The following is a 25740-nucleotide window of genomic DNA, read 5'->3' on the forward strand; positions in this document are numbered from 1 at the left end:
CCAGAATATGGAGTGTGGAATTAAGATATTATGGTAGAACTGTTGCAAAAGTGTCCAGCTGTCAGCTATAAATAATAGTTCCAAATCTCTCCAGAGTAGCGCTAGAGTAGCTGAGAACCTAGGCGTTATTGACGGAGTGAATTGCGCTGTCTATGATTGATTTTTTTGTTCAAGTACTCTAGGTGTTGTAGCGCCACCTATTTAAAGTTTTTTGATGACACTTTTTGGTACAAGGAGATTTCGTTCCTTATCTCCACCTTCCGTATGCCAGAAGCTAACAAATTAGACGTGCAACCTTAACCTACCTCTTTAAATTCTTACTTAAGTATATATTGAAAAATAAAGTTTAAAGAAATACTTGTTTTTTACGGCATTATTCGTTTTTTACGGAAGTATTTTATCTGAAATTTGTATTGTTTTTTTGAAAAAAGAAACTTGAAAAAAAAACGAGCCGTTTAGAAATTTTCCGGGTTTTTTTATGCTACTTAGGACAACCAAATAACTTGAGCGCTAAAATCCCTTGTCATTTTTCAGCGGACTTTGCAAGGTGCCACAGGAGACACAGTCGCCCGTCACTAAACTTTTCAGGAGGCTCGGAGGCTCTGATTCCAGGTGCCTTTTTAACTAATTGTTTATAGAGGAAAGGGGACGACCGGTTCTCCGTACAAACGTAGTACCCATTTTCATCTCTGGATATTGATATTACGAAAAATATTTTTTCAGTACATATGGTGCTACTTTTCCGCCCTAGTGCCTAAATTAGCACATTATGTATCTATGTCGAAAATTTAAAGGGTCATAAGTACTGAAAAACGTTGTAAGATGCACGTGCAAATAGGTAATTCGTAACTCCGTGTCGATTTAAAACACTCCCGTCGGTCGTGTTTTAATTTTTCGCCACTCGTTACGAATACGAATTTACGAATTTCCTATTTTTCGCACTTTTATCGTAAATAACTATTACATTATTTGATGTACATTAACCATAGCCATGCCCAGCGTTTGGCTTTTTCGGTTTTTTAATTATTATAAGAATTAGGGGCGGACGAAACAAATTCCATACAAATTAAAAAAAAAACCGGACAAATGCGAGTCGGGGCTCGCCCACCGACGGTTCCGTACTTCTTAGTATTTGTTGTTATAGCGGCAACAGAAATAAATCATCTGTGAAAATTTCAACTGTCTAGCTATCACGGTTCATGAGATACAGCCTGGTGACAGACGGACGGACGGACGAACAGCGGAGTTTTACCCTTTCGGTACGGAAGCCCAAAAAATCAAATGGCGAGGTATAGATGGCAATAATAATAATAAGCTAGTTAATTGTTATATTAAGTATAATAATTAAATTAGATAAAAAAGGGCAAATCAGATAAATTACCCAAATATTGATTGATAATATTTAAAAAAAAATTATAAATCTATAAATAATTATAGAATGTATCTAAAATCTTCTTATAATTAGTACAGTAATTTCAACTATTATAGTTAACAATAAGTAAATACATAAAAACTAATATTAAATAATAAAAATAATAACTTTAAATAATTAATAATAAATAATATTAAAACGAAATAACAAAAATGACTATAAATAAGTTCATTACCTTTAATTCAAATATTTTTATCACATCTGTAGTGTGCACAGCTATGCCGCATCCATCCATGCTACTTACATTATAACTCGTGAACATTTGTATTCACACGACTTGTTCGTTATCTACGCTGTGACGCATCTGAACAGGACGGTCGAAGTAAATTGTCCTCTAAGCTGCCGATTCCTATTCCTACCCACTTTACCATGCATAACAAAACCTTATATGTAGAATTTATACTCGTATTAATCTTTATAAAATTAAATAGTGCTCGCTAGTCTTAAAAGTATTGTTATATAAGTGTATCTCATGAAAGTGAATTTTGTAAATTCTTTATGAGATAATAAATGTCTTAAACCATAGATGTGGTTGATACGTCAAATGGTGACAATATATTTTAAATTTTCTTAATATCCAGGGAGGAAAATGAGGACTACGTTCGTATGGAAAGATGGATTTCGCACGGTCGTCCACTTTCGTAAGAGATTTAATAGTTACCTATATAGAACAAAAGGGAAAAATCCGTATTTCAGTCAATCAACTTTTTTGACTCTGTTCGTTTGCTAATCCTCTAGTGTCTCCTGAGTCACTCTTGATATCAAAACTGATTTTAACACGAAATTGTTATTTATTACTCACAGTAGACCTTATTTATACACGGTGTTTCACGAGGGACCCGAAATATTTTGATAGTGTATTGCTGATCATATTTAAAGCATAACATGTATTTTTTATTTCGAATTTGAATTTCCTATTTTTCGCACTTGACCACGATGACGCACAGATTTGTCAAATCTAACCCTTAACAAGATGACAATATGGGTCAACGCGTCGTCGGTTTTTAAATAACAAACATTAAAAAGTTGATTGGCTCTTTTATTATTGCAACTGTTACTCACTTCGTTCGTTTCTTAAACCCACACTCGTGTATTTTAATGCCTTTTATTATGTAGCAGTAACATAAACTACTATTACGCGCCCTCTTAATTTGAGTACGTGCTTGGTTTGTTCCAGCTCAGAAACAGTGAATCTTGTGAAAGTTAAGAAAAAGAAGTCACCGACATTACCAGCTCAAGCAAAACAGCAACTACCAGTAAGTGTAATCAGTTTTTCTTCGCTTAAAAAAAAATTGGCAAAAATTTCATTTTTGGGACAAGCTTTAGCTAAAAAAACACGCGTGTTTAATATCTAGGATTATGAGCCAAAAAAATAAAAACGCCGATTTTAGCAAGTGTGTTAAAAAATGATGTTAGTTGCATCTATATCTATGTGGACAATAAGGTCCCTTTTCATAGATAACGTCGCATATACGTCACTTTATTTCCAAAACTAATATGAAATTCAGCATGAAATATCAGCAGTAAGTAAATATTGGTGTATTAATCACACTCGTAAAAAAGTAATAAACGTAAAATCACAAAATTGTCACTTGCCTCGGTATACTTACGAGGTATCGATATTGTTTTCGTATCGATATCATATTATGACACTTAGGTAAAAATTTTGCTTCGCTTAATTTCATCTTAATTTTTTAGCGATAAGACCGTCTGTTATTACCTGGTTCTATTTTCCTTTAAAATTTATTTGTAGGTTTACATTTATATAAAATGTATAATTGTTGGTGCAATAAAGAATATTTACTTACGTACTTACATAATTTTTAGTGTGAATGCACTGACGCGGGTATGCAGACGAGCAACATCAACAACAACAACAAACCACCCAAGAACCCAGATGATACGTTCTCGTTCACCTCATGCTCGTAAGTACCATGTGGGACACAGTGGACCACTTGTGAATTCTAGAGTGTATGCAGACGAACAACAACAACAACAAGTTGGCCAAGAACGCAGATGACACGTTCTCGTTCACCATGTGGGACACAGTACATCACTTGTATATCCAGTATCGTCCCCTGGTGTATACCACACACACCATCATCATACCATCATACCACCACACACATCTCTCCCGCACTCGTCGCGAGCGGACGTGTAAATTGCTGCTTTGAAACTGTGCTTTTTTAAATAATTATGTTAATTGTGATTGGTTGTGGAGTGCTGCTCGCGATTCCTTGTCACTCTTAGGAAGCGCTTGCCTGAGGACTCCACCCAGTAGGCGTTCTTAGAAGAGGACGGCTAGGCTTCGTCACCTCCGCTGCCGGGGATCGAACCGGGGTGGGCGAATTAGCAAGCCGCCACACACGCCGCTGGACCACGATCGTTGGACTGCAGTAAGCGAAACTTAGAAAGGCAAGGAGTTGTGACGTCACCGCGACTACGCACATCAGCTACGAAACAGTGCTACGCTCTACATCTACGCGCGCATCGGCTACAATCTATTGCTACGCATCTCGGCAATCATCGGTGGTGAACATAGCGCGCACGAAGCGAGCCTACGACCAACGAGCGCTATCGGTGAGTCATAACGCTACATCGGCGCGGCTACAATAATAACAACAGCTTTCGACAGCCCGTCTTTCTTTATACGTCTGCTTGTTAATCATTGCTTTTAAGCTGTAGAAAAATATATCAACATCAAAATGACTACGCAAACTACACCTATTGCTTGTTCCGGTTGTCACAGTGCCATCGTGGACCAACGCCTTTTACAATGCCTGACCTGTATGGACATATATGACTTGGTGTGTGCTAATGTCGCAGAGGATCTGTATGACACGTTGACGACAGAACGGAGAAAAATTTGGATATGCCCGGGCTGCGTCTGTCGTCAGGCAAAGAGAGGAGACAACACAAATACACCAATACGAGCATCGGAATTCAGTTTTAATCATACCGAGCATTCAGTGCATGCCGATGAATCCATGGACTGCTGTTTTCTGAAACACTCGACGAGATCACAACATGTAACTTTCCGTCGTCCACAGCCACAAAACAATGCCCAGGATAACTCGGTGTGCTTAGACAATATCCGAATTCTTGTTAGGGAAGAGCTGCAATACTGCTTGGACGAGTGCCTGACGTTTTTAGTTAGCAAAGCAGTTGCAAGTCAACTTGAGCCACTAGTACAACAAGTGACGCAATTGAAAACTAGGATGACGGCAATCGAAGGAAGAGTCGCGGACATTGAAGAAAAACTGAACTCATTGAACTCGTGGAACTCGTTGGTAGCATTTGGAGACTGTAATTCCAGTGCAGCCTACGTGCCCGCTGTAGAAAATTCAGGGATATTGTCCGCGTCAAACTGCGCCGGCACTGGTGAGTCACACTCGTCAAACTCTACACAAGTCGAGCAACAACCTAATGCCAATATGTATGCGAAACCTGCAAGTGGAAACAACGTGCAGCAGCTGTCAACGTCGGTTAATCCGCCGATGCCTGCAGGACTAGAGAAAACCAGTCTTTTGCACCAAGAGCCCGAGGCTAACGTAGAGCTGAGGCGCGCAAGAGGATCGAGGACTGGCGTATTGACAGGAACAGCTGAACCTACTGTGTCAGGACTGCAAGCTTCGGAGCGAATAAACTATTTGCACTTGTTTTACGTAAAGAAGGGAACGACAGCCGTACAAGTACTAGAACATTTGAAAAATACTATTGGAAATGACTCATGTATAGCTGAACCACTGAAAGCGCGAGGCGAATACGCATCGTTTAAACTGGGTGTGCCATCTACATTAGTCCAAGCAGTGCTGGCACCAGGTAATTGGCCCAAAGATATCTGCATAAAACCATGGAAGCAGAACTTTCGAAGCTTTCGAGCCAAAAAGCCGAAACCCCAACCCGAGCAACAATAGCATCAAGTGCGTAAATAATCAGAATAAACCGTCTAACAAGGCAAACTTTACATTAAACGCCTACTACCAAAATGTTCGTGGGTTAAGATCCAAGCTCTATAATTGGAGAACACAACTAGCGTTGGCATCGGATGAACTACTGTTATTGGCTATAACAGAGACGAATTTGAACGAATCTGTGGATGACGCCGAGTTATCCAATGGAAATTGGAAAATACTGCGACGTGACCGGAGCAACGGTCGCAATGGCGGTGGGGTCCTGCTGGCTGCACGCCCACCTATACAGCTGGAACGAATTAAGGATTTCGAAACGACTAGTGGAGAAGATTTGTGGGCGAAATTTCAATTGCATGGCCAATCTATTTACATCTGTGTCGTTTATATTCCGCCCAATGTGTCTGACCAAGTGTATTTAGATTGGTTTGACAAAGTCGAGGCGTTTAGTGAAAAACACAGTAGTAAGAAACTAGTTGTATTTGGGGATCTCAACTACCACAGTGCCAGTAATAATGTTTTATTAATGTATAATTACTTCCTAACTGTTTGTGATTTAATTAAGTACAATGATGTAACTAATATGAATAACAGAATTCTGGATGCGGTATTAACTAGGGCTCCCGGTATCCGTGTTACACGCCGAAACGGATACCCGTGTTCTTAAGCCCGGCGGTGCTAAGAACACGGTTTAAACGGAACCGCCGGGATCCGGATCCGTCTCCAAGAACCGTTCCCAAGAAACGTTTCTCAGATACGTATCTCCGTTTAAACGTGTACTTAAGACCGGCCCGAACGGATCCGAAACAGTTTGAGCCAATGCTTACAAGGTCTACTATTGAATGTTGACTTCAGATGAACTTGTTAGGCGTACAATTTTTTTTAATTGTTTCTAACTGGGTGGATATTACATATTTAGCCAACTATACTATATATAAATCGAAGTAGGTGTCCCTATTCTATATTGTCTATTATTTTTAATTTTAAACCTATTCGGCCCTAGTTTAGTATCTTATTTTTTTAGTATTATTGTTTTTAACCTAATATCATTACATATTATATTTCAATTTTATATATACTGGTGTAATAGTTTCGTGAAGAATATGTATTCAGACAAATACTACCTATGTATATTAGTTAAAAATAACAGTTAAGAAAATAATTATTAATTACTTTGTGGTTATTTTTATCAATTTACTGCTATGCGAAAACAACAAATCTGCCAATGATGCAAAAAAAATACACACACAAGCGGCATTCGAAACGAAGAATTTCACGCGATAACCTTAAAGACTCATGCTACCTTTCTTACCTTTCGATTATATTGTTTAATACATTAAGATAGATCTCAAAATTGGCAATCATTCATATTCACTTGGGACACTTTCACAGTTTGCCGCCCGGTGGAGTTCCATTCACTAGATTCTTAGAACGTATTGTTTTTCGAAAACCCTATTGTAGTATAGTCAAGTTAACGAAAAGTATGGAAGTAAGTCGTGTAGTCGTGCTTTTTTTGGATTCGTTAGATGGCGCAACTAGATTATTTCCCCCGAGTTGCACCGTTTCTATTATGTACGGAAGACCGTTAAATTTTAGGTATAAACTATAAAGTGCCGTAATTTTGGAGTAAATTAAAAGCTATTGGGTTCAAGCTAAGTAGTGTATAGACAACACCTTGGTGCATAGTATATCTTAATTAAAAAGATGTGCAATGTATGGTACCCTAAAAAAAATTTTTTTTTCGATTGCGGCTCGAGGATAAGTCAGTCGGTTGGTGCAATCTCAAGTTAAGCTTTTTAAAGCATTATAAACATTCAGTTAACTTTGCACGCCTGGGCAAATTATGGAACATGTATTTTTAATTATTTTGTACATTGTGCTTCGGGGGAAATTAAGAGAGACGTGAAAATTTTAAAAACGGTACTTATCTAAAGACACTACATTTGCACTAAATAAAAAATAGATTTTTTTTACCGGAAGTTTGTCAAAAATTAAATAGAATTAATCGCAACGAACTGCAAGCGAAGGTGGTTGGCCGCACGCGGCGCGGGGCGCGCGGGGCGGGGAGATAGCGCAGCGCGCAGCTAGGGTTTGCAATATCCGACAATTTTTCGGATCCGGATACATAGAAATAGGATATTAAGAACGACTGTCAAACTTCAAAAGTGCGACCAGAAATGAAATGCAAGTTTGTGCGTAAATTGTCTATGTGAGATCAAAAATAGTGATGTCATGTTACAACATATTAATAATCTATCGGTGTTTGACCGCTTTATCGACTACTTATTCAAATGTGTTTGATTGTATAAAAAAATTTTATACGAGTAGGTATGAAGGCGCTTCCCTTAGGGTCATATAGGGCCCAAAAGGTGCCTTTGATGAAACCAGCACCATATTTTAGTATGTTGTTAAGCATATTATTTTGACAAAAAAAACCATCGGGAGACAGTTTCTAACGTGGTTAAGTCACCAGTTATGACGTCATCAAAATGGCCGGTGCCGTGTTCAGAATATTGCGTATACCACAGAAAGTATATCACATGTAAGCTTGTGTGGGGTGTCTTAAAAAGCTAAATTAAATGCGCTACATTATCGTTTTTACATTTGACCTTGTAAGTACCATAGTTTGCGAGAAATTTTAATTTTTATTTAAAATTTTCCCGAAAAAAAATCCGTTTTTTGTTTTCATCAACTTTACTAGTAACTTTACAGGAAAACATTGTATTAAGATATGAATGCTACATTAGTAAGCTATTAAATTCCATTAAAATTTTGAAAATCGGTTTATAAACAAGCAAATTACACTATTTTTGTTCCATACCGGATGACACCACCAAGAGTCGGATGGCTGTTTCAATACAATTTGCAAGGCAAATGATGTTTAAGTAAAGGTAACTTGCTGAACGATATTTATAGTAAAGTAATATTTTCGATAAAAGTATTATTATCAAAATTAAGAATACTGAGATCGTTTTATTGTAATTTACTCCAGATCTAGCTAATTAAAGTTACACACTAATTAAACAAATTTTTTTTTAACGAGATATTTTGGCCCAGAGCATGCACCTTCGCATGCGCAAAGCATAGTGTATTTAAATCCGTGTTTTACTCACCCACACCTTGTACAGCGTTCTTTGCACTTGCAAGACAATAGCTCCTTGCAGCTGAGACTAGCATCAGGAAGGGTTTTCTACAAAAAGGTGTACGCTGGTCCATCATTTTTCTTTCGCCAAGCCTAGTTGCAAGAATCTAGCATTTGTGGGTCGCTATTCAGGTAAATTGGTCCCAATGTGGGTCTGTTAAGCCCTTTTTATATGCTGTAAGAGAGCATCCTGTTGAAGGAATATACTCGATCCCTCTGTTTTTAGGGTTCCGTAGCCAAATGGCAAAAAACGGAACCCTTATAGATTCGTCATGTCCGTCTGTCTGTCCGATTATTTCCTAAACAAGATCCTCCTCGCAGTATTTACATTACCTATTTGTGTCACTACTATATGTAGGGTTTGCAATTAGAATATTGTGATATTCTAATTATTCGAATATCCACCAAAATAAATATCCGAATAAACGGATTTAGATAACACAGAAATAACAATACAATGATATTATCCCAACCAATTTTAAATGATTACTTGATTATTATAATAGCTAACATAATGTTATCTCTAAAACCGTACTTAATAAGGAGGATTTATATCTGGATTAGCTGGTGCATAGTTGGAAATACATCCAATGCCTCACCTCGTGTTCATTCGTCATGAAATACTAACTATGAAAGCAATACTTACTTACTTCACTGGATCAGTGACCCAAAAAGAATCTTGGCCTTTGACACAAGTACAACGTCACTCTGCTCTATTCTGCACCACTCCACGCTAGTTGGATACTCCGAGGGCGTTTTAGGGCTACATCGCTCCTATCTTCTCACAGCCCGATTCTCTCCCGTCCACTCCAAGTGACCAAGTCTGCGAAGTCGTGCGGCTATAATCTCGCTAATTATATTGGGTGCCGCAACTAGCTACTCTAGCTCCCTATTTTTCCTACGCTTTCATCTTCTCTATCTTCATCTCTGATAGGTCCCAGAATATTCCGCCAGAATTTCGTCTTCTTAACTAAGAACTTGTTCTTTTTTTTCTGATTCAGAGTCCAAGTGTAATACTTACCGATGCCATTCATCAAAATCTAATTATTGTCTTATAGACTTGAATCATGGACAGTCTACTGATCAGCTTGGATACTAGAACTCGGTGAAGCGCTGCTGAGCATCTTAGGGCATTTTGGATTCGAACATCTATCTCCTCTTAGTCCTCTTCCCGATTACTTTAGGTAGGTCTTTTCTTTTCGATCTGCGGTGGCAGCATGGTTCTATTTTTATCACTTGTCACTATGCCCTTCATGACAAATGATAAAGAGCCGACCATCTTAGCCCTATTCATTTGGAGATATTCTAGTGGTTGATTATCAGACCAATTTTCTCTCCTTCCTACTCTACTATCCTAGCCTTGGCCTCCAGGTCGCTTTTGTTTTGAGCCTATAGCCCCAAGTCATCAGGATATCCAATGATCTAATGTTTGCATTAAGCAACATTCGCATTCATTGTATAAAGTTACTGCGTGACATGATGTACTTATCAAAATTGATGTGCTGTTAGTATTTGAATTGCTTAAATATATGAAAATACTATATTTAAATGACAAAATTATTCATAAATTTCATTAGATTTTTTTTTCGGTTATAGGTCAATAACCATATTTAACGGATCCGTAATATCCGGATCTTATGACCCGCTAGATCCGGATCTTATAGTTGACGGATATCCGGATATTTCGGATATCCGGATCTCAAACCCTACGCGCAGCGATTGTTCCGAGACAGTTTGTTTGACACTTTTGACGGGCAACGAGCACAAATCTTTCTTCTGGCATTAAAACGGAACTATTGTTTTAAACAATCATTGAGTGAACTAAGTAGTCTAACGTTTTCGTAAGTATATGGAAAAACGCGATTTTTCGAATTTAACAAACATTGAGCGTACCTGTATTTAATTTGTTGACTGTCTGTCTGCATACTCAGAAACCTTTTACGAGAGGTATGGGCATTGTGAATGTCATCTCGCTCTGTGTGGTAGGGCACAGCACAGCGGATGTCATTCCAGATCTAGAGCAGAACCCAACTGGGGAAGTACCTCCACTTTACAGAAAATCGCAGTCAAATAACACTAGACCCTACTCATAGTGTTGTGTTCCTGCCGGTGAGTAAGGTTGCCAGAGCTCAACGAGGGGCGGGAGGGGGTTAGGGTCGGCAACGCGCATGTAACTCCTCTGGAGTTGCAGGCGTACATAGGCTACGGATACTGCTTACCATCAGGCGGGCCGTATGCTTGTTTGCCACCGACGTAGTATAAAAGAAAAAAAAAACATACTATTTTTGCAGTACGTACATGCAACTACTCGTGCCTCAAGAGCCGTGCTTCGTCGGTGCATCTACGCGCGTTCCTTCTCTTGCCACTAATCACGCGCTTGTCGCTTCTGTGTATTTATTGCTCTACGTTTTTGGTACTTGATTACAAAACTGCATGTTCCGTATAAAAATGCCAATTTTTTATGGGGTGCGAATGTAAACAAAATCAAATGAATATGATTGCATCAATTTCCAATAGTATTAAAATTTCCCCCGAAGTACAACGACAGTAAAACATGAAAAACTACTTTCCGGGTGTCGCACCCTGGTGCGAATTTGACATTGGATTTAGATATTTTTTCTAATTATTTACTCAATTTGCACCGAGTACATTACTTTCCCCAGACCCGCAATGGCCAAAATAGATTTTTTTGTATGTTGTTTTTTTTTTACCTGTTCCGTAGCTTAAATTAACATAAATAACACGTGCGAATTTAGATATAAGTGTTGTAAAACGTACGCCAAATTGCACCGAGTACACCTTTTTTCTCTTCTTAGTTACAACCATTACATTATTTTCAGCCGATTTCACCCCTTTCCGGGGGGGTGAATTTAGTAATGATTGTATAAAGTTCGATTTTTAGCCCATACAAAACAATCCGTAGTGATTTTATTAGTCCTTAGAATTAGTTCCTGACTTTAGTGAAATTTGAGTTAATTTGACCGTACTATTGTACGATATCGCCAAAACAAATAGGTTCCCAAACAGTTATCAGAACTGTCACAACCAATTATGAGCTTTATGTCCTTGTAATAAGGTAAACATATCTGCATATATTAAAATTGTAACAGATGCAGCGGCAAAAATTAAAGTAAATGTATCCCATTGTTTTGTAGCCGCACCACACTAAAAGGCATTTTTCTATGACGAGAGTGAGAGCTACAAGATGTTATTACTTAGGTATATATTTGATTGTAATTTGTTTTCAAATTAATCTTAATACTAGCATTTGATTGTTTTTTAATAATTGTTTTAAGATATTGCATTTTTTAATTTTTAGGAATATCATTTTGATTTCAATTTTATTGTGTAATCATTTAAACAATAGTCTACTCGTAGTCGTACTAATGATTAATTTTTTTTTATTAAACTTCCAAACTTTGTGTTCTAAGATATTATATTTTTTACATACGTTCCCCAAGATTACCTATTTTTGAAATACAACTATTTATGTTATTGTTTGTTATTGATTATACACTACATTTAACGAAATCTATTGATATCATTTGTTTATATACCTACTTATACATTTTTGTTTTTAACGATATTCGATGGAATTAAGTAAATAATTTTAGTAAATATTGTCAATTTTGAGCCTTTGTTTGACCTCTGTTATATCTAATCTACCTACTGAACTCGACCGATCCTATAAAAAAAAATAACATTACCTATTCCTAAAAAGGCTTTTTCATTTCTCATGCTTTGAAAGTGGGTCGTTGTTTTTCTAAGAAGTGTGCAGAAAATGTACGTTTCTGCACTAGCGTCTTTCTTTCGTAGTTGTTTTTTTTTTACGATAAGCAATTTATTAATTTTAAACGGATTTGTTGTACAATTTCCATTCTGATATTTAACTTCTTATTCTATAAATAACGATACCCTAAGTAAGTACCCTCAAGAAAGACTATAAAAGTTTATATGTACTTAAGTAGTTATATATTTTTAAACACATGTATCTTACTTTCCTTGTATTCCAAATGAAAATTAGAGTTGAGAGTGAAAATTAACTCAGATGAAAGGCACCATTTCAGCCTCGGACTATTGGCGATGTGAAAAACAGTATGAGTCTTATGTTAGATTTTTTTTTCCAGTTTGATTGTTAACATTTGAATCCCTCACTTTGATTAGAGTCCCTCGCTAGGCTTGGAGTTTTACTGTAAAATTCTTCGTTTCGTTTAGGATTTAATTTACACCCACGCCGTAAATATGTCTTTTTACTCCCTTGTGACACAAACTACTAAAGACTACAAGAATTACATAATAAAAATACAAACATAGTTAGGTTGTCTATGATTTTTAGTAATATTTATATTGACTCCACCATTGCGCATTATGGTAATTCTGATTTTGACATTTATTGCTTTAGGCTAAAAGGGCCATCTTATATTTATTAGTACACTTAAACGTATAAAGTTCATTTTATATGATAATAATATGTAAAACTTTTCGTAAGTTCAAAATTAATTACAATACAATTTATAAGTACATTTATTATTGGCAGATCATTATACAAATGATAATTTAATAATTTTTACATGGTTTACTATAATAAGACAAAGATGTCAGGCTCACGTCAGTTAAAAAATAAAAATATATATTTCATATTGACCGAATGTATATTCAAGAAAACTCACACATACATTGTAATATGATTGACAATTGATTGAATTTTTACCACATAGGTACCCCAATAGGACTTATATCTAATAATAATAATAATAATAATAAAATTCTTTATTGCACACTACATAAAAAACAGATACAGAAATTGATAACATATACACATTGGTAGGTAACAACAGGCGGACTTATCGCTAAACAGCGATCTCTTCCAGACAACCTTCAGATAGTGAGATGGCGAACGAAGTTAACGGGTGGTGCAAAAAAATAAAAATAAAGAAAAAAGTAGTAAAAATACAATATAATACATATACTACACATATAAAGTTAAGATAGACTACATTATTACTATATACAAAAAATATATATATACATATATATATATATATATACATATACATATATAAATGACAAAGGAAGCCATAACAACGACAACGAGTTTAAAAGAATACGAGTATAGGACCTTCATGAAATAGACAAATAATGTTCTTTTAATAGGTTTTTAAAAATGGGGAGTGATTTAGCACGTCTAATATCAATGGGTAGATTATTCCACAGCCGGACAGCACGGAAACTGAAAGAGTTGTTGTAGAATTTTGAAGAGGAAGGAGGGGGAACAAGTAGCAGATTTTGAGAGCATCTAAGAGATGAAAGAAATTTAAACCGGGCTTTAAGATAACACGGAGTATTGGGGTGGAACAGAGTGGCATACAAGAGGGAAAGAATATGCGTGTTGCGACGGAATCGGATGGGTAACCATTTGAGCTGCGAACGAAAGCTTGAAATATGATCGAATTTGCGCAACCCGAAAATGAACCTAATGCACACGTTTTGAAGTCGTTCGAGTTTGTTCAATTGCTCTTCAGTAAGGTCTAAATAGCAGATATCAGCATAGTCCAAAATAGGCAGATGGAGAGACTGAGCAAGCGCAATTTTAGTGGCGAGAGGCAGGAAGTTACGAAGTCGACGTAGGGAACCAATCGTAGCAAAGATCTTTCTGCTCACCTCACTGATCTGCGGAATCCAAGAAAGAGTACGATCAATGATTACACCCAGATTTTTGACCTGGTTAGAGAAAGGAATCAGTACCCCATCGAACAGAACCCCAGGCAAATCATCGAAATCGACTCTTGCTATACTTCTTGGGCTGCCAATGATAATTACTTGAGTTTTAGATGGATTAACCTTTAAACCATAGCAAGAGCCCCATTCAGAAATGCGTTCTAGGTCGGTGTTAATGGAATGTACAAGATGTGGTAAATCATCTAGCAGGCCTTGTGAGTAGATTTGGAGGTCGTCGGCATAGAGATGATAAGAAGAGAGGAGATTGGAAGTAATAGAATTAATGAAGATAGAAAATAGTAAGGGGGACAGCACACCACCCTGCGGGACGCCGGCCAGAGTACTGCACCAAGATGAAGAAGAAGAGTTATCAACTTTAACTCGTTGCCGACGACCATCCAAGTAGCTGCGGAACCACTCAATTGCTGCAGAAGAAACATTGAGAGAGCGTAAAATATCCAGTATCTACAGATTATTAAAAATATAACTGTTTAAAATGTTCAGTTGGTAAAAAGAATACCAGATCAAGCACTTGGCAGATTTTATCGTGTACAGTCTTTATTGATTTTATTTTTTATTACTAGCACTTTATATTTATTGCTATCAAGTTATATAATAAACAATAAAGTTTTAGTATTTGAACTTTTATATAAAATACTACTATGGTAGCACTATACAGTATTTCTAATTTTCTACTCGTACTTATTGCAACTTAAAACATTGCAAGCAAAAACTAACAGAGGACCTACCGCGAACCACGTTCGTCGTGTTGCCTCTCTGTCGCACTTATAAAATTTTACGTAAGTGTGACGGGGCGGCAACACGTCGAACGTGGTTCGCGGTAGGCCCTCTGCTCAGAAAACGGTTTTGCAAATAAACCGTTTATTGAATTTCGACTCTATGAACCACGGAATAAGGTTAAATATGGCATAAACGTCATGAATCTTTTGTCTAATAATTTGTAGCTCTTACGTACGCCGGTCCGTTCCTTTGCTACTCGTCAAGGACGTTTCCGGAGCCACGGGTAAATAAGATCCGTTTCTTCGAATACCCGTTTATCCGTGAAAACGGCTCTTAATTACACGTTTCTTAATTACACGTGTGGAGCGGGCCAGAAAACCGTTTACTTATTATTCGGAAACGGGTATTCGGAACGTGTAAACGAAACACGGATCCGACCGCGAGCCCTAGTATTAACAAGCCCAGAGTTGAGCGGAGCAGTGGAAGTACGCTGCGCAGAGGAGGGGGAGGAACTGTCTACAGTAGACGGGCATCACCCACCGCTATTTGTGTGCATCGAATATAATATTTTTCGGGAAAAATATAAGCTTATGCCTCCGTCGAATATTAGCGGCGATCGTGACTGGGACTACAAAAAGGGCGACTTCGCTGCATTGTACGACCTTATAAAAAGCGCGGAATGGAATAATTTGTATGAGATTAGAGACCCTAATGAAGCAGTTAACTTTTTCAACGAGTCTATATATAATTTTTTCAATATGTGTTTTCCAAAGAAAATTAGGAAGAGTTCAAATTGTAGAGTATATCCAGTTTATTATACAAAGCAGATAATTCGAGATATAGAGCGTAAGGCAAGAGTTCATCGTTTATGGAAAATTTGTAACAAAGCGTCTTTACAAACAGAGTTTAAATTACTACGGTCCAAAATAAAACGGGATATCAAAGCCGCATATGATTTGTTTGTTACAAATATGTCAAATCGACTATGTAGTGACCCAGCAAAATTTTGGCAATATGTTAACAGCTTGCGTTCACGAGGAGGCATCGAAACTAAAGTTACTCGTGGTGAAATCGAGTATCAATCAAGGCACGTATCGACGTTCAGTACGAATGATGTCCAAAAAGCAATAAAAAACTAAGGTCTAATACGTCCCCAGGGCCGGATGCCATACCGCCTTATGTCATAAAGGGATGTGCTGACTATCTGTGCGAACCAATTAGGTTTATATTTAACATAATTCTATCGACCGGAGTTTACCCTAAGTGCTGGAAACAATCTCGAGTCACACCTATCCCAAAAACAGGGCCTAAGACCCAAGTTGAAAATTATAGACCGGTTGCGATATTATGCTCTCTTGCTAAAGTATTTGAGATGACGCTGCATGCACTTATATTACCTCAATGCTTACCGCACATTACGAGCGCGCAGCACGCATTCCTTCCTAGGCGGTCAGTTGCAACCAATCTGGTTAGTTTACTCAGTTTAATGTCTTACGAAGTTGACAAAAGAAACCAAGTGGACGTCATATATTTGGACTTTCAAAAGGCATTCGACAGAGTGGATAATGATATATTGCTAACCAAATTGGGTTCTATGGGTTTTGCACCTAGATTGCTACGACTTTTCTCAAGTTACCTCGGCGATAGAACGCAATTTGTGAAGTACGGACCTTTTCTATCAGATGCATACGTGACGCTCTCGGGTATAAGTCAAGGGTCGAATTTGGGCCCGTTGCTTTTTAATATTCTAATAAATGATCTGCCAACAGTAGCGCGTCATAGTAAAGTTCTCACGTTTGCAGATGATGTTAAAATTGTAAAGGTCATAAAGAATGGAGCAGACTGTAAGGAGTTACAAGACGACATCAATGCGATGTATAGATGGAGTGTGCTTAATGCGTTGACATTTAATTTAAAAAAATGTGAAGTAATGTCATTCACTCGTTCGTCTCAGCCAATTATATGCCAATATACTTTAAGCGACAGCGCCATTACACGCGTAAGCTCGGTAAGAGACCTGGGGGTATTGTTTGACCAACAATTAACGTTCCGCGAACATGTGATAAATGTCGCTAAGAGGGCGGCTCAAAAACTTGGATTCGTACTGCGTAATTCTCAGCCATTTTCGCCCATGGCTCTGCGCGCTCTATATTCGGCTCTCGTTCGGAGTGTATTAGAAACGGGTGCAACAGTTTGGACACCTCACGAAAATTCTTATATACTTTTACTCGAAAGGGTTCAGAAAAGGTACTTACGTCACTTATACAAAAAACAATTTACATATTATCCCTACATGTACCCGACGCGTTTTCTGCTAGGCATGCTAGGGTACGAATCACTAGAAACCAGACGATACCTAGCAGTGGTGAAGCTCGCCCTAGGCGTCATTCATAATAGGGTGGATTGTGTAGACTTGGTCAGTGAGGTGGTAAGACTATATGCACCTGATGCGCGCAGGCGTCTGCGCAGCGCGCCGCTGCTGGCAGCGCCGCCCGCGCGCAGCGGGCTGCTGCGCCAGGCGCCGCTACACACCGCACTCACGCTGCTCAACTCTGTGCTTAATGTGGCACCGCACATTGATGTGTTCGCATTCAAGTGGTCACAACTTATACAAAAATGTAAACAAATATTTGTATCGCAGTATTAATTAAGTAGTCTAATGTAGTGATTTTACATATTAGGTTAAGTAATAATGGTTAATATTAAGATTGTAATGTATTGGCGAACGCTGTAATTACAATGTTTTTTTTTTGAATAATAAACAATAATAATAAACAATACCAGGGGACGATTGTCCCTCGATATGTATCGGCGACAAGTCAAGCGTAGTCGGAAGTCGAGCGATTTTACTTGACGTTCGAGACTTTAAGAGCAATTCCTAGCTGAGCAACTTTTCAAATCTCGAATTTTTGAAGCTATGTTTCTGTCGCGCTGCGGTGGGCGGGAGCCGGAGCTATCTAAGTGTGAGTGCGCGCACACAGACGCGAGACTCGTGCGCTCGCTCATTGCGCGCCGTTCCGTCGACATCGCCCGCGAGTCAGACGGAATTTATTCTGCGCTGCCCGACGCAAGTTGTTTTTGTTGTTACCACGTAATATTGTTTTTCATTTTCATATTATACTGTATCTATTACACCCTAATACCAAATACCCTATCACCTATACTAAATGTATTTTACACCTATGATGACGAAATAATAAATGATTGATTGATTGATTGATATTAATTACCATATAGGTAAAAACTGCAAAAAATAATTATGTCTCAGCTTCGGTTGTCGTTGTACAGTCAAGTGCATAAATATGTATCGAAAGAATCATCTCATAAATATGGTACTACGCTCTTATTACACTGGAATAAGATGCTATGGGACATATTTTTGAGTAAGATGTGTACACCCATATTTTTACACTTGACTGTACCTATCCGTATCAGTAAGTTGGGAGTGATCATGGTGTGTTGTGAAATTTTGTAAGTAGGTATAAATATACCTATGGTTAAACTACAATCTATTTAACTTGTAGTACGATGGGGCTAAACTTGGGCCGCCTTATTGAAGAACGTATCGCAATGACAATCTGGGTAAAGTATGTTGGGATAATGCCGGACAATCTTGGGACCAATTGAGAGAACTCGTGAAAAAATGTTTTTTCGAGATCTCAACACGTGACAGATTCTTGAAGTACGTAGCGAATCGTTAAATAATAACCGTAGATTCGGCCTGAATTTTGGTAATCTCCAATATAGAATGGTTTTAGTTTTGTACCTGTGTAAAGATGAGACATACTTTTTTTTAGGGTAACGAGTGTTTTGCCATCAAAGGAGAACATTGGATGGTGAAAAAAAGTTGCTTCTAATGGAAAGAGAATAAGGTATCACAAAGAAATAGGTCCGGTGTCTACCCTTTTGTATCCGATCTTAACCCTGATACAAAAATTGGTAAAATTGTGGCTCTCAAACTTTGATACCTATGTCATAAGGCAATTTGATAAGTAAACAATGTACTAAGAAACCTCGTATTGTAAGGTTTACCCGAAGTAATAAAAAAAACCACTAAAATAATAGATACGTTGCGAAGTTTTGACAATTTAAGATTTCGTGAACTGTACAGGTTTAGGGAAAGTGTAAATGTATTGTTTATTGAATGGAATGTACTGGAAGATATTAAGTACTTAAGTAGGAGGGACAAAAATCAAAATAAAAAATAATTGTGCCAAGTCATTTTTAATGAAGGTCGCCAAAAAAATAAGAATCAAACTTAAAAATCAAAAAGACTAAGTAGTTCTTTAAAAAGGTCAAGGTCACTGAGAGCCCATCTTGAAGTATGGAAAATAATTAAAATTGCGATTTTGTTGGTTTAATTTTGCAATATATAGTTGATATACAATCTTTTTTTTTGATAATATGTAAGGATCGTATGTAAAGAGTAAAGTAAATAATTAAATATATAGGAAAAGAGAGCCCTCTTGAAGCATTTTAAGGAAACTAATTTCGAAGCCCTATCTCTATTTTGTATCCGAAACTAGCAATGTATGTATGCGTGCACATCTACATATGCATCCGTATGTGTAGGTACTTTATTGCGAAAAATTGCTCATTTGCTATCTATTTTACTCGATTTTGTTATAAATTTCAACATGTATCATCATCCCTATACAATATAAATACTCTTTATTGCACACCTCAATAAAAGAAAACAATACAAAAGAAAACATACACATAAGCACAGGTAAACAACATGCGGGCTTATCGCTAAAAGGCAACCTTTGGGTTGCGGAAATTAAAAAAATTACATTGTCAGTAACCGTCGCGCTGGTAGTGGTACTGGATAAAAATAATGGTACGAAAGTGTGATCAAGAAAACAATAAATGTGATAATTAAGGTCAGTAGGTAAATTGAAGAAAATTTAAAGTTGTAAAGCTGCTGTTTTTTAAATAGGTAAAGATCTGATTGTTTCTGGTCCAATCTTTACCTGGAAGGGTCAAGATCGGATATCGGTCTACAGCAGTGCTAGGTCTGTTAACACAATTACAAAAACAAACACAGTTTCATCACAATACGCAAAATAAATTACAGAGCGAAGATCGGATAGAAGGAAGAATTCGCGAAATTTACCTTGCTCTCTGTGATTGCACATAGCACAAGCCCGACTCCCTGAGCGACGCGGGGACACTGACAGTCGAGGCGCAATGAAATGGCGTCTTACACAATGTTGTCAACATTAAAAAATAAAGCCAAATTAGGGGGAAATGAATGTCCTACGTTCTTCACCCGCATCCGGTATTTACCCAACATACCTTAATCGTTGAACCGCCGCATTTCAAAATGGCCCTTATTTTGATATCGGCTAGCCGTAATGTAATACGGCGGATTATACAATACGACTGCGATACTTATATATAAATCCCCTCGTCAATGTAATTTCATTAAATTTGCTATCTAGTGGCAAACATCAAAGTAGTCATCTTTTACTTGTGACGCACAAGTGTGAGCAATGTAAAATACTATATTTCAAAAAAAAATTGCCTACTACGTTATAAAATAAAATGTGATTATTAAATTATAATACGAAAGGTGGTCAAATCGCAAAATGCTGTCGTTTTATTTAAAATAATGAAATAATTAGACCAGTTCCGAAAGTACCGTGAAATCCCGGTTCTTTAAAACAGTACCGGTTCTGCAATCCCCAATAAGGATGTTATGCCCATCACTATTCCTTCTGTGTACGTATATTTAGAAACTGTCTCCGCCTCCAATTCGTGCGATAAGGACAACTGCAGCTCGGGCCGAAATTCACTCGCAAAAAACTCAAAAATCGAGGTTTCGCTCTCGACTGTTTCCTCCTCCAAAACGCAACTAATCATTATGAAATTTTGGAAATTGCAAGAGGAAGAAATAATCTATGCCGCTATGTTTTGATTTTTTGGATATTTTTTGTCATATTTGTATACTGTGCCTTTTTTTACAGCCAATTCAATTTAGCTGTTTTTGCGATTTTCGAGGCGCTGTATCTTTCTTCAAAATAAAATAATCCAAAAAAGCAAAACATAGCGGCACAGATATTGATGATATTGATCTTATTTGAAAAAATCACTGCTCTAGGTTAAAAATCCAGGGAGGAATCAGTCGAGAGCGTTTGTATGGAAAAATCGCAACTAGGAATTCCTCTTAAGTGGTTATCGACGTCAGATGAAGTCGTCCGACTTCGCAATACTTCGCCTGACATACTGGTGACATCGCACGACTTATGACTTGTCTAATACAATAAACAGGCGTAAAATAAGACAAGCATTTTTTTCCAACTCTTTATATATACTGCTCAAAATAAAATACGCCACGTACTAAGCGTTTTGAATGTTCAGTGAAAAGCAGAACGTGAAAACAGGGTGTTTGGTACCTCGTTTGCAAAAAAAAGTTATTTTATTTTACACCTATTAAGTATTGTATTAATTGTATTGGACAAAAACGAGGAATGCATTGTTATTTATAGTATTTGTAACAATATTATTTGCTTAGTGCGTTTCCGGGACTTTAGTCCCTTTATGACTTTGTTTTACCAAGTTTAGGTATTTAGGGCCTCCGCTAGCTGATGCGGATTATCCGGAACGGACGCCCCGTCTCATAAGAAATTGTATGAACAGCGCTAACTGTCCTCCCTGTCACACTTACGTACGAATTCACAAGTGCGACAGAGAGGCAACACGTCGAACGTGGTTCGCGGTAGGCCCTCAGGACCCGCGAGCGTGCGCACGCGGCGGGCGTCCGCGTCAGATAGCGGAGGCCCATAGACTGCCTATTCTGATCACTGCTTACGACACACATTAGTGACACGTGTCGCGCGATGTTGCCAGACATATCGATCGATTACACTACTGATGGGGGTAAGCAGACGACCAACGGCAAGAATAAGCCAGCCGAGAATACAGATGATACGTCCTAGTTCACTTCATGCTCATAAGTACCATGGGACACAGTGGATCACTATACTCGTAAACACCGTTATCTCATTTCGTTGCCGGACGCCAGACCGTCACATCTTCAACATCTCTACGCCTACCACGAGATAACTGAGTTCATACTTGACATTTATTCTGCTGCGTAAACTCCATCGCATTCTTGATCGCGCCACATCAGTGCGAGCGAGATGGACTGCGATCAAGTTTATGCAGGCGCTAGCGTGACCGTCAAGTGTCAAATCGTCTTTTTGTTTTAATTACATTGAGTATTCGTTGAATCGTAAAACTCTTGTGTTGAAATGCATTTGCTGTCCTAGATTCGTAAAAATATAGTGGAACCTCGCTAACTTTAACCTCGATAAATAAAAATCCTCGTTAACACGAAATAAAATGCTATCCTTTTCCCTTCGAAGCCCAATACCTCCGTAACTCGAAATATTTAACCTCATAACCCTTTTCCAGGCATAGTACGATTTATCAACCACATACGCGCCATTAGAATTTCAACTTTAGCATTCCGATTTAAGGTTCAAATTAGATTGCACTTTCAGGAAATGTTACTTGTCTTCAAATGGATCATCAAAGCTGGACAATTGGAATATATTTGGCTTTTTTGGGAAAACCTTGTATATTGGTGCGGCCTGGAAAAGGGTCAAAACGAAGTTACCAACGATTCCCTTCATGGATAGTCAGTACAAATTTTACCTCCTTCCTCGGGTTGTCCTGGCATTTTGCCACGGCTCATGGGAGCCTGGGGTCCGCTTGACAAATCATCCCAAGATTTGACGTAGGTTTTGCGAAAGTGATTAGTTTTTACCTCCATAACTCGAAATATAAAATTTGACCTCTGTAACTCGAAAAATAGATTTATTCTTTTATCACCTCTATATCTCGAAATTATTAAATTTATGAACAAAACTAACTTGAAGAAAATAATAAGAACGTACTTTACGCGTCTGCATTATTACTCCTCTAATACGAAATTTTTATTCCTTTTTTTACCTCTGTAACTCGAAATCTTTTTAAGACAAAAAAGCCTATAATTAACCTCTCTAAGTCGATACTCTCTATAAGATGAAAACTCGTAAACACGAACTTTTTGGAGTTGGCAGATTCGTCCTATCTAGGTTTCACTGTATTCTCAATCATAATAAGTAAATCGGCAAAAGTGGCCGCCATTTCAAACTTTTACCTCACCGAACCGATTATATTTCAGTCTGAAGAAGCTCCTCGCCTCAGAATCTCCAAAACTCATGATGGCTCTGATCGTGGCCGTTGGTACCCTCTCTTTGATCCTGGTGCTGAAGTGCATCTGCTCTCCTTCATTGATAACTGATCTGACAGAGACTAGAGAGAGACGGAGCAACGATGCTGTCAATGCCAACGAGAGGTATATCATCATTATTATTTGTATGTTAACTTTGTATGTTTTTTTTAGTTAGTTTGTATGTTAACGGCACCAATCATGGAACATTTAAGAGAAAATTTGGAGTATTTCTAATATTTCACCGACATCTGTAAAATTTCTACGGCTTTATGCTTTAAAAGTTGAATGTCCAATTTGTCCTTTATGTTTTCTATGTATTTAATGAAAGCTACTGCAATTGTTTTCAATATTATTAACCAATTAAAACTATGGTTTTTTGCTCCAGTCATGGGATGTATGGCGCCATTAATTTTCAAACTAACAAATATCAATGAAAAATTTAACTTAAGCAACTCTTTGACTCTTGTTTATGGTTAAATGTTGCCAGCGATTGAAAACTGACGGTAAATACTTGTTTTACAGGATTTGTCTATACCATCCCATTACTGATGCCTGTTCCATTATAGGGGTGTTTACTAATGTTACTATATATGGCATTATCTATGAAAAGGGACCTTATTGTCGATGGCGCTTACGCCGCACTGCGTCGCGCAGCGTTGTATTTGTATCGGAGCATCGTTTATGACGTTGGAAGCGCCATCGACAATAAGGTCCCTTTTCATAGATAACGTCACATATGACATTTTAGTCTCTAAAAGCGGGCAAGAATAGGAAGCGTGCATGAACTGTAGGAGGCAGCACAGGACCCGTCAGATTTTTGGCGCGAGGCGTAAATGTGATGTTTATTGTTCCGATGTAGCCCACAAGATGGCAGCACTTACTATGCACAAGAAAACACGTGACGTTTAAATGTACATGTTTATGGTTCCGATTCAGGCCACAAGATGGCAGACCCTCCAACGCGCACGGTCCCTATACACCTTTAAAATCTGTTGGATTATTTGAGTCCACGGTGTATATTTCGTGGTGTTATATCGCATTAGTGGACTATTAAGAGTAAACATGCGTGTTTACTCTATGGTATGACAAATTCTGTGTTCTTTTTACAGAAAACCTTGGGAAGCATCTAAATCGAAGCTGATGAGTGAGTTCTCCGAGCTGACAGGGAAAGGTAACGCCATTTTGGTAATTTTGTTCATTTGTTATGTCATGTTTATTTGCAATTCACACGACGATCGGTCTGCCGGACGCCTATGAAGCCGATAGTCTTGGGTTCGAAACCTTTGGGCCTTTATTTGAGAGATGAGCACAGATATTTGTTCCTGAGTTATGGATGTTTTCTATGTATTTAAGTATTTATAAATATTTATATATTGTATATATCGTTGTCTAAGTACCCTCAACACAAGCCTTATTGAGCTTACTGTGGGACTTAGTCAATTTGTGTAATAATGTCCCTATAATATTTGTTTATTTACTTCAACTGTTTTGTGGTGTGCGTGCCGGTTCCGGGGCAAACTTCCAAATCCGACACAAGACCAGTTTCAACACTTTCAACGGAGCCACGCTGTTTTGGCGCCAAAAATAGTGTTCAGTTATAAAAGTCCGAAGCAAGCTCGATTGACGACCGGTCTGGCCTAGTGGGTAGTGACCCTGCCTACGAAGCTGATGGTCCCGGGTTCAAATCCTGGCGAGGGCATTTATTCGTGTGATGAGCATGGATATTTGTTCCTGAGTCATGGGTGTTATTTATAAATATTTATATATTATATATATCGTTGTCTAAGTACCCTCAATACAAGCCTTATTGAGCTTACTGTGGGACTTAGTCAATTTGTGTAATAATGTCCTATAATATTTAAGCTATACACTTAGCCTAAAATAGATAAGAAAAAAGTATGTATATATATATATATATATTTTAAAGAATAAGTAATATATAATCAAATGTAAATTTTGGAAACTTTATCAACTTTATAATGTTAATATCAAAACTTCTCTTAGTGTAGATCTAAATCTGTAATCTGGAAGAGCGAGGTCTCCTGACACAGGTACTTCATACCTAATAGGAGGACTCGACCACTGTGTATTTACCAACTAAGTTTGAAATGAAATAAATGATTATCTTATCTTATCTTAAGCTCGGTTCTCCATACATACGTAGTTACGCTCTTATTTTTAAACAACTAGCTAGATTGCTCTGAATCTTTGAACTGATAAGGTATATCTATGCCTGTAATTAGTTTATGTAGCTTCAGATACCATAGAAAATACAGCGAATTAAAGTTTTCATACAAAACATGTTGTTGTTTTGTTTGTTCATTTCGTTTGTCTTATAAGCTGGAGCTATACATATAAACTAATTACAGGCATAGATATATCTCATGTAATTGTATGTGCAAAGTATGCCTGTTTGCCACCGACATAGTATAAAAAAAAATTTGGCTGCGGTTTTCTGTAAGGAGGTACTTCCCCAGTTGGGCTCTGCTCTAGATCTGGAATGACATTCGCTGTGCTGTGGCCTACCACACAAAGCGAGATGGCATTCTTTGTGCACATACCTCTTTTTAGG

At 37.7% G+C, this 25740-nt stretch overlaps 1 protein-coding gene across 3 annotated transcripts in view; it reads left to right on the forward strand.

Annotated features, from left to right (window-relative positions):
* The first annotated feature begins 533 nt into the window (after positions 1-533).
* LOC133531899 (uncharacterized) overlaps positions 534-25740 on the forward strand; it is a 57038-nt gene continuing 31831 nt past the window's right edge. The window contains exons 1-4 of one of the 3 annotated variants that reach the window (XM_061870310.1): positions 534-612; positions 2610-2688; positions 3260-3357; positions 23118-24339. In XM_061870310.1, coding sequence (XP_061726294.1) covers positions 24309-24339 — 31 coding nt within the window. In that variant the 5' untranslated portion in view covers positions 534-612; positions 2610-2688; positions 3260-3357; positions 23118-24308. Of the gene's footprint in view, positions 613-2369; positions 2689-3259; positions 3358-22106; positions 24340-25740 lie in introns of those variants that run through there. The other 2 variants (XM_061870311.1, XM_061870312.1) reach the window with 2 other exon arrangements.

Source organism: Cydia pomonella, chromosome 26 (genome assembly GCF_033807575.1).
Source record: "Cydia pomonella isolate Wapato2018A chromosome 26, ilCydPomo1, whole genome shotgun sequence".
Taxonomy (NCBI): domain Eukaryota; kingdom Metazoa; phylum Arthropoda; class Insecta; order Lepidoptera; family Tortricidae; genus Cydia; species Cydia pomonella.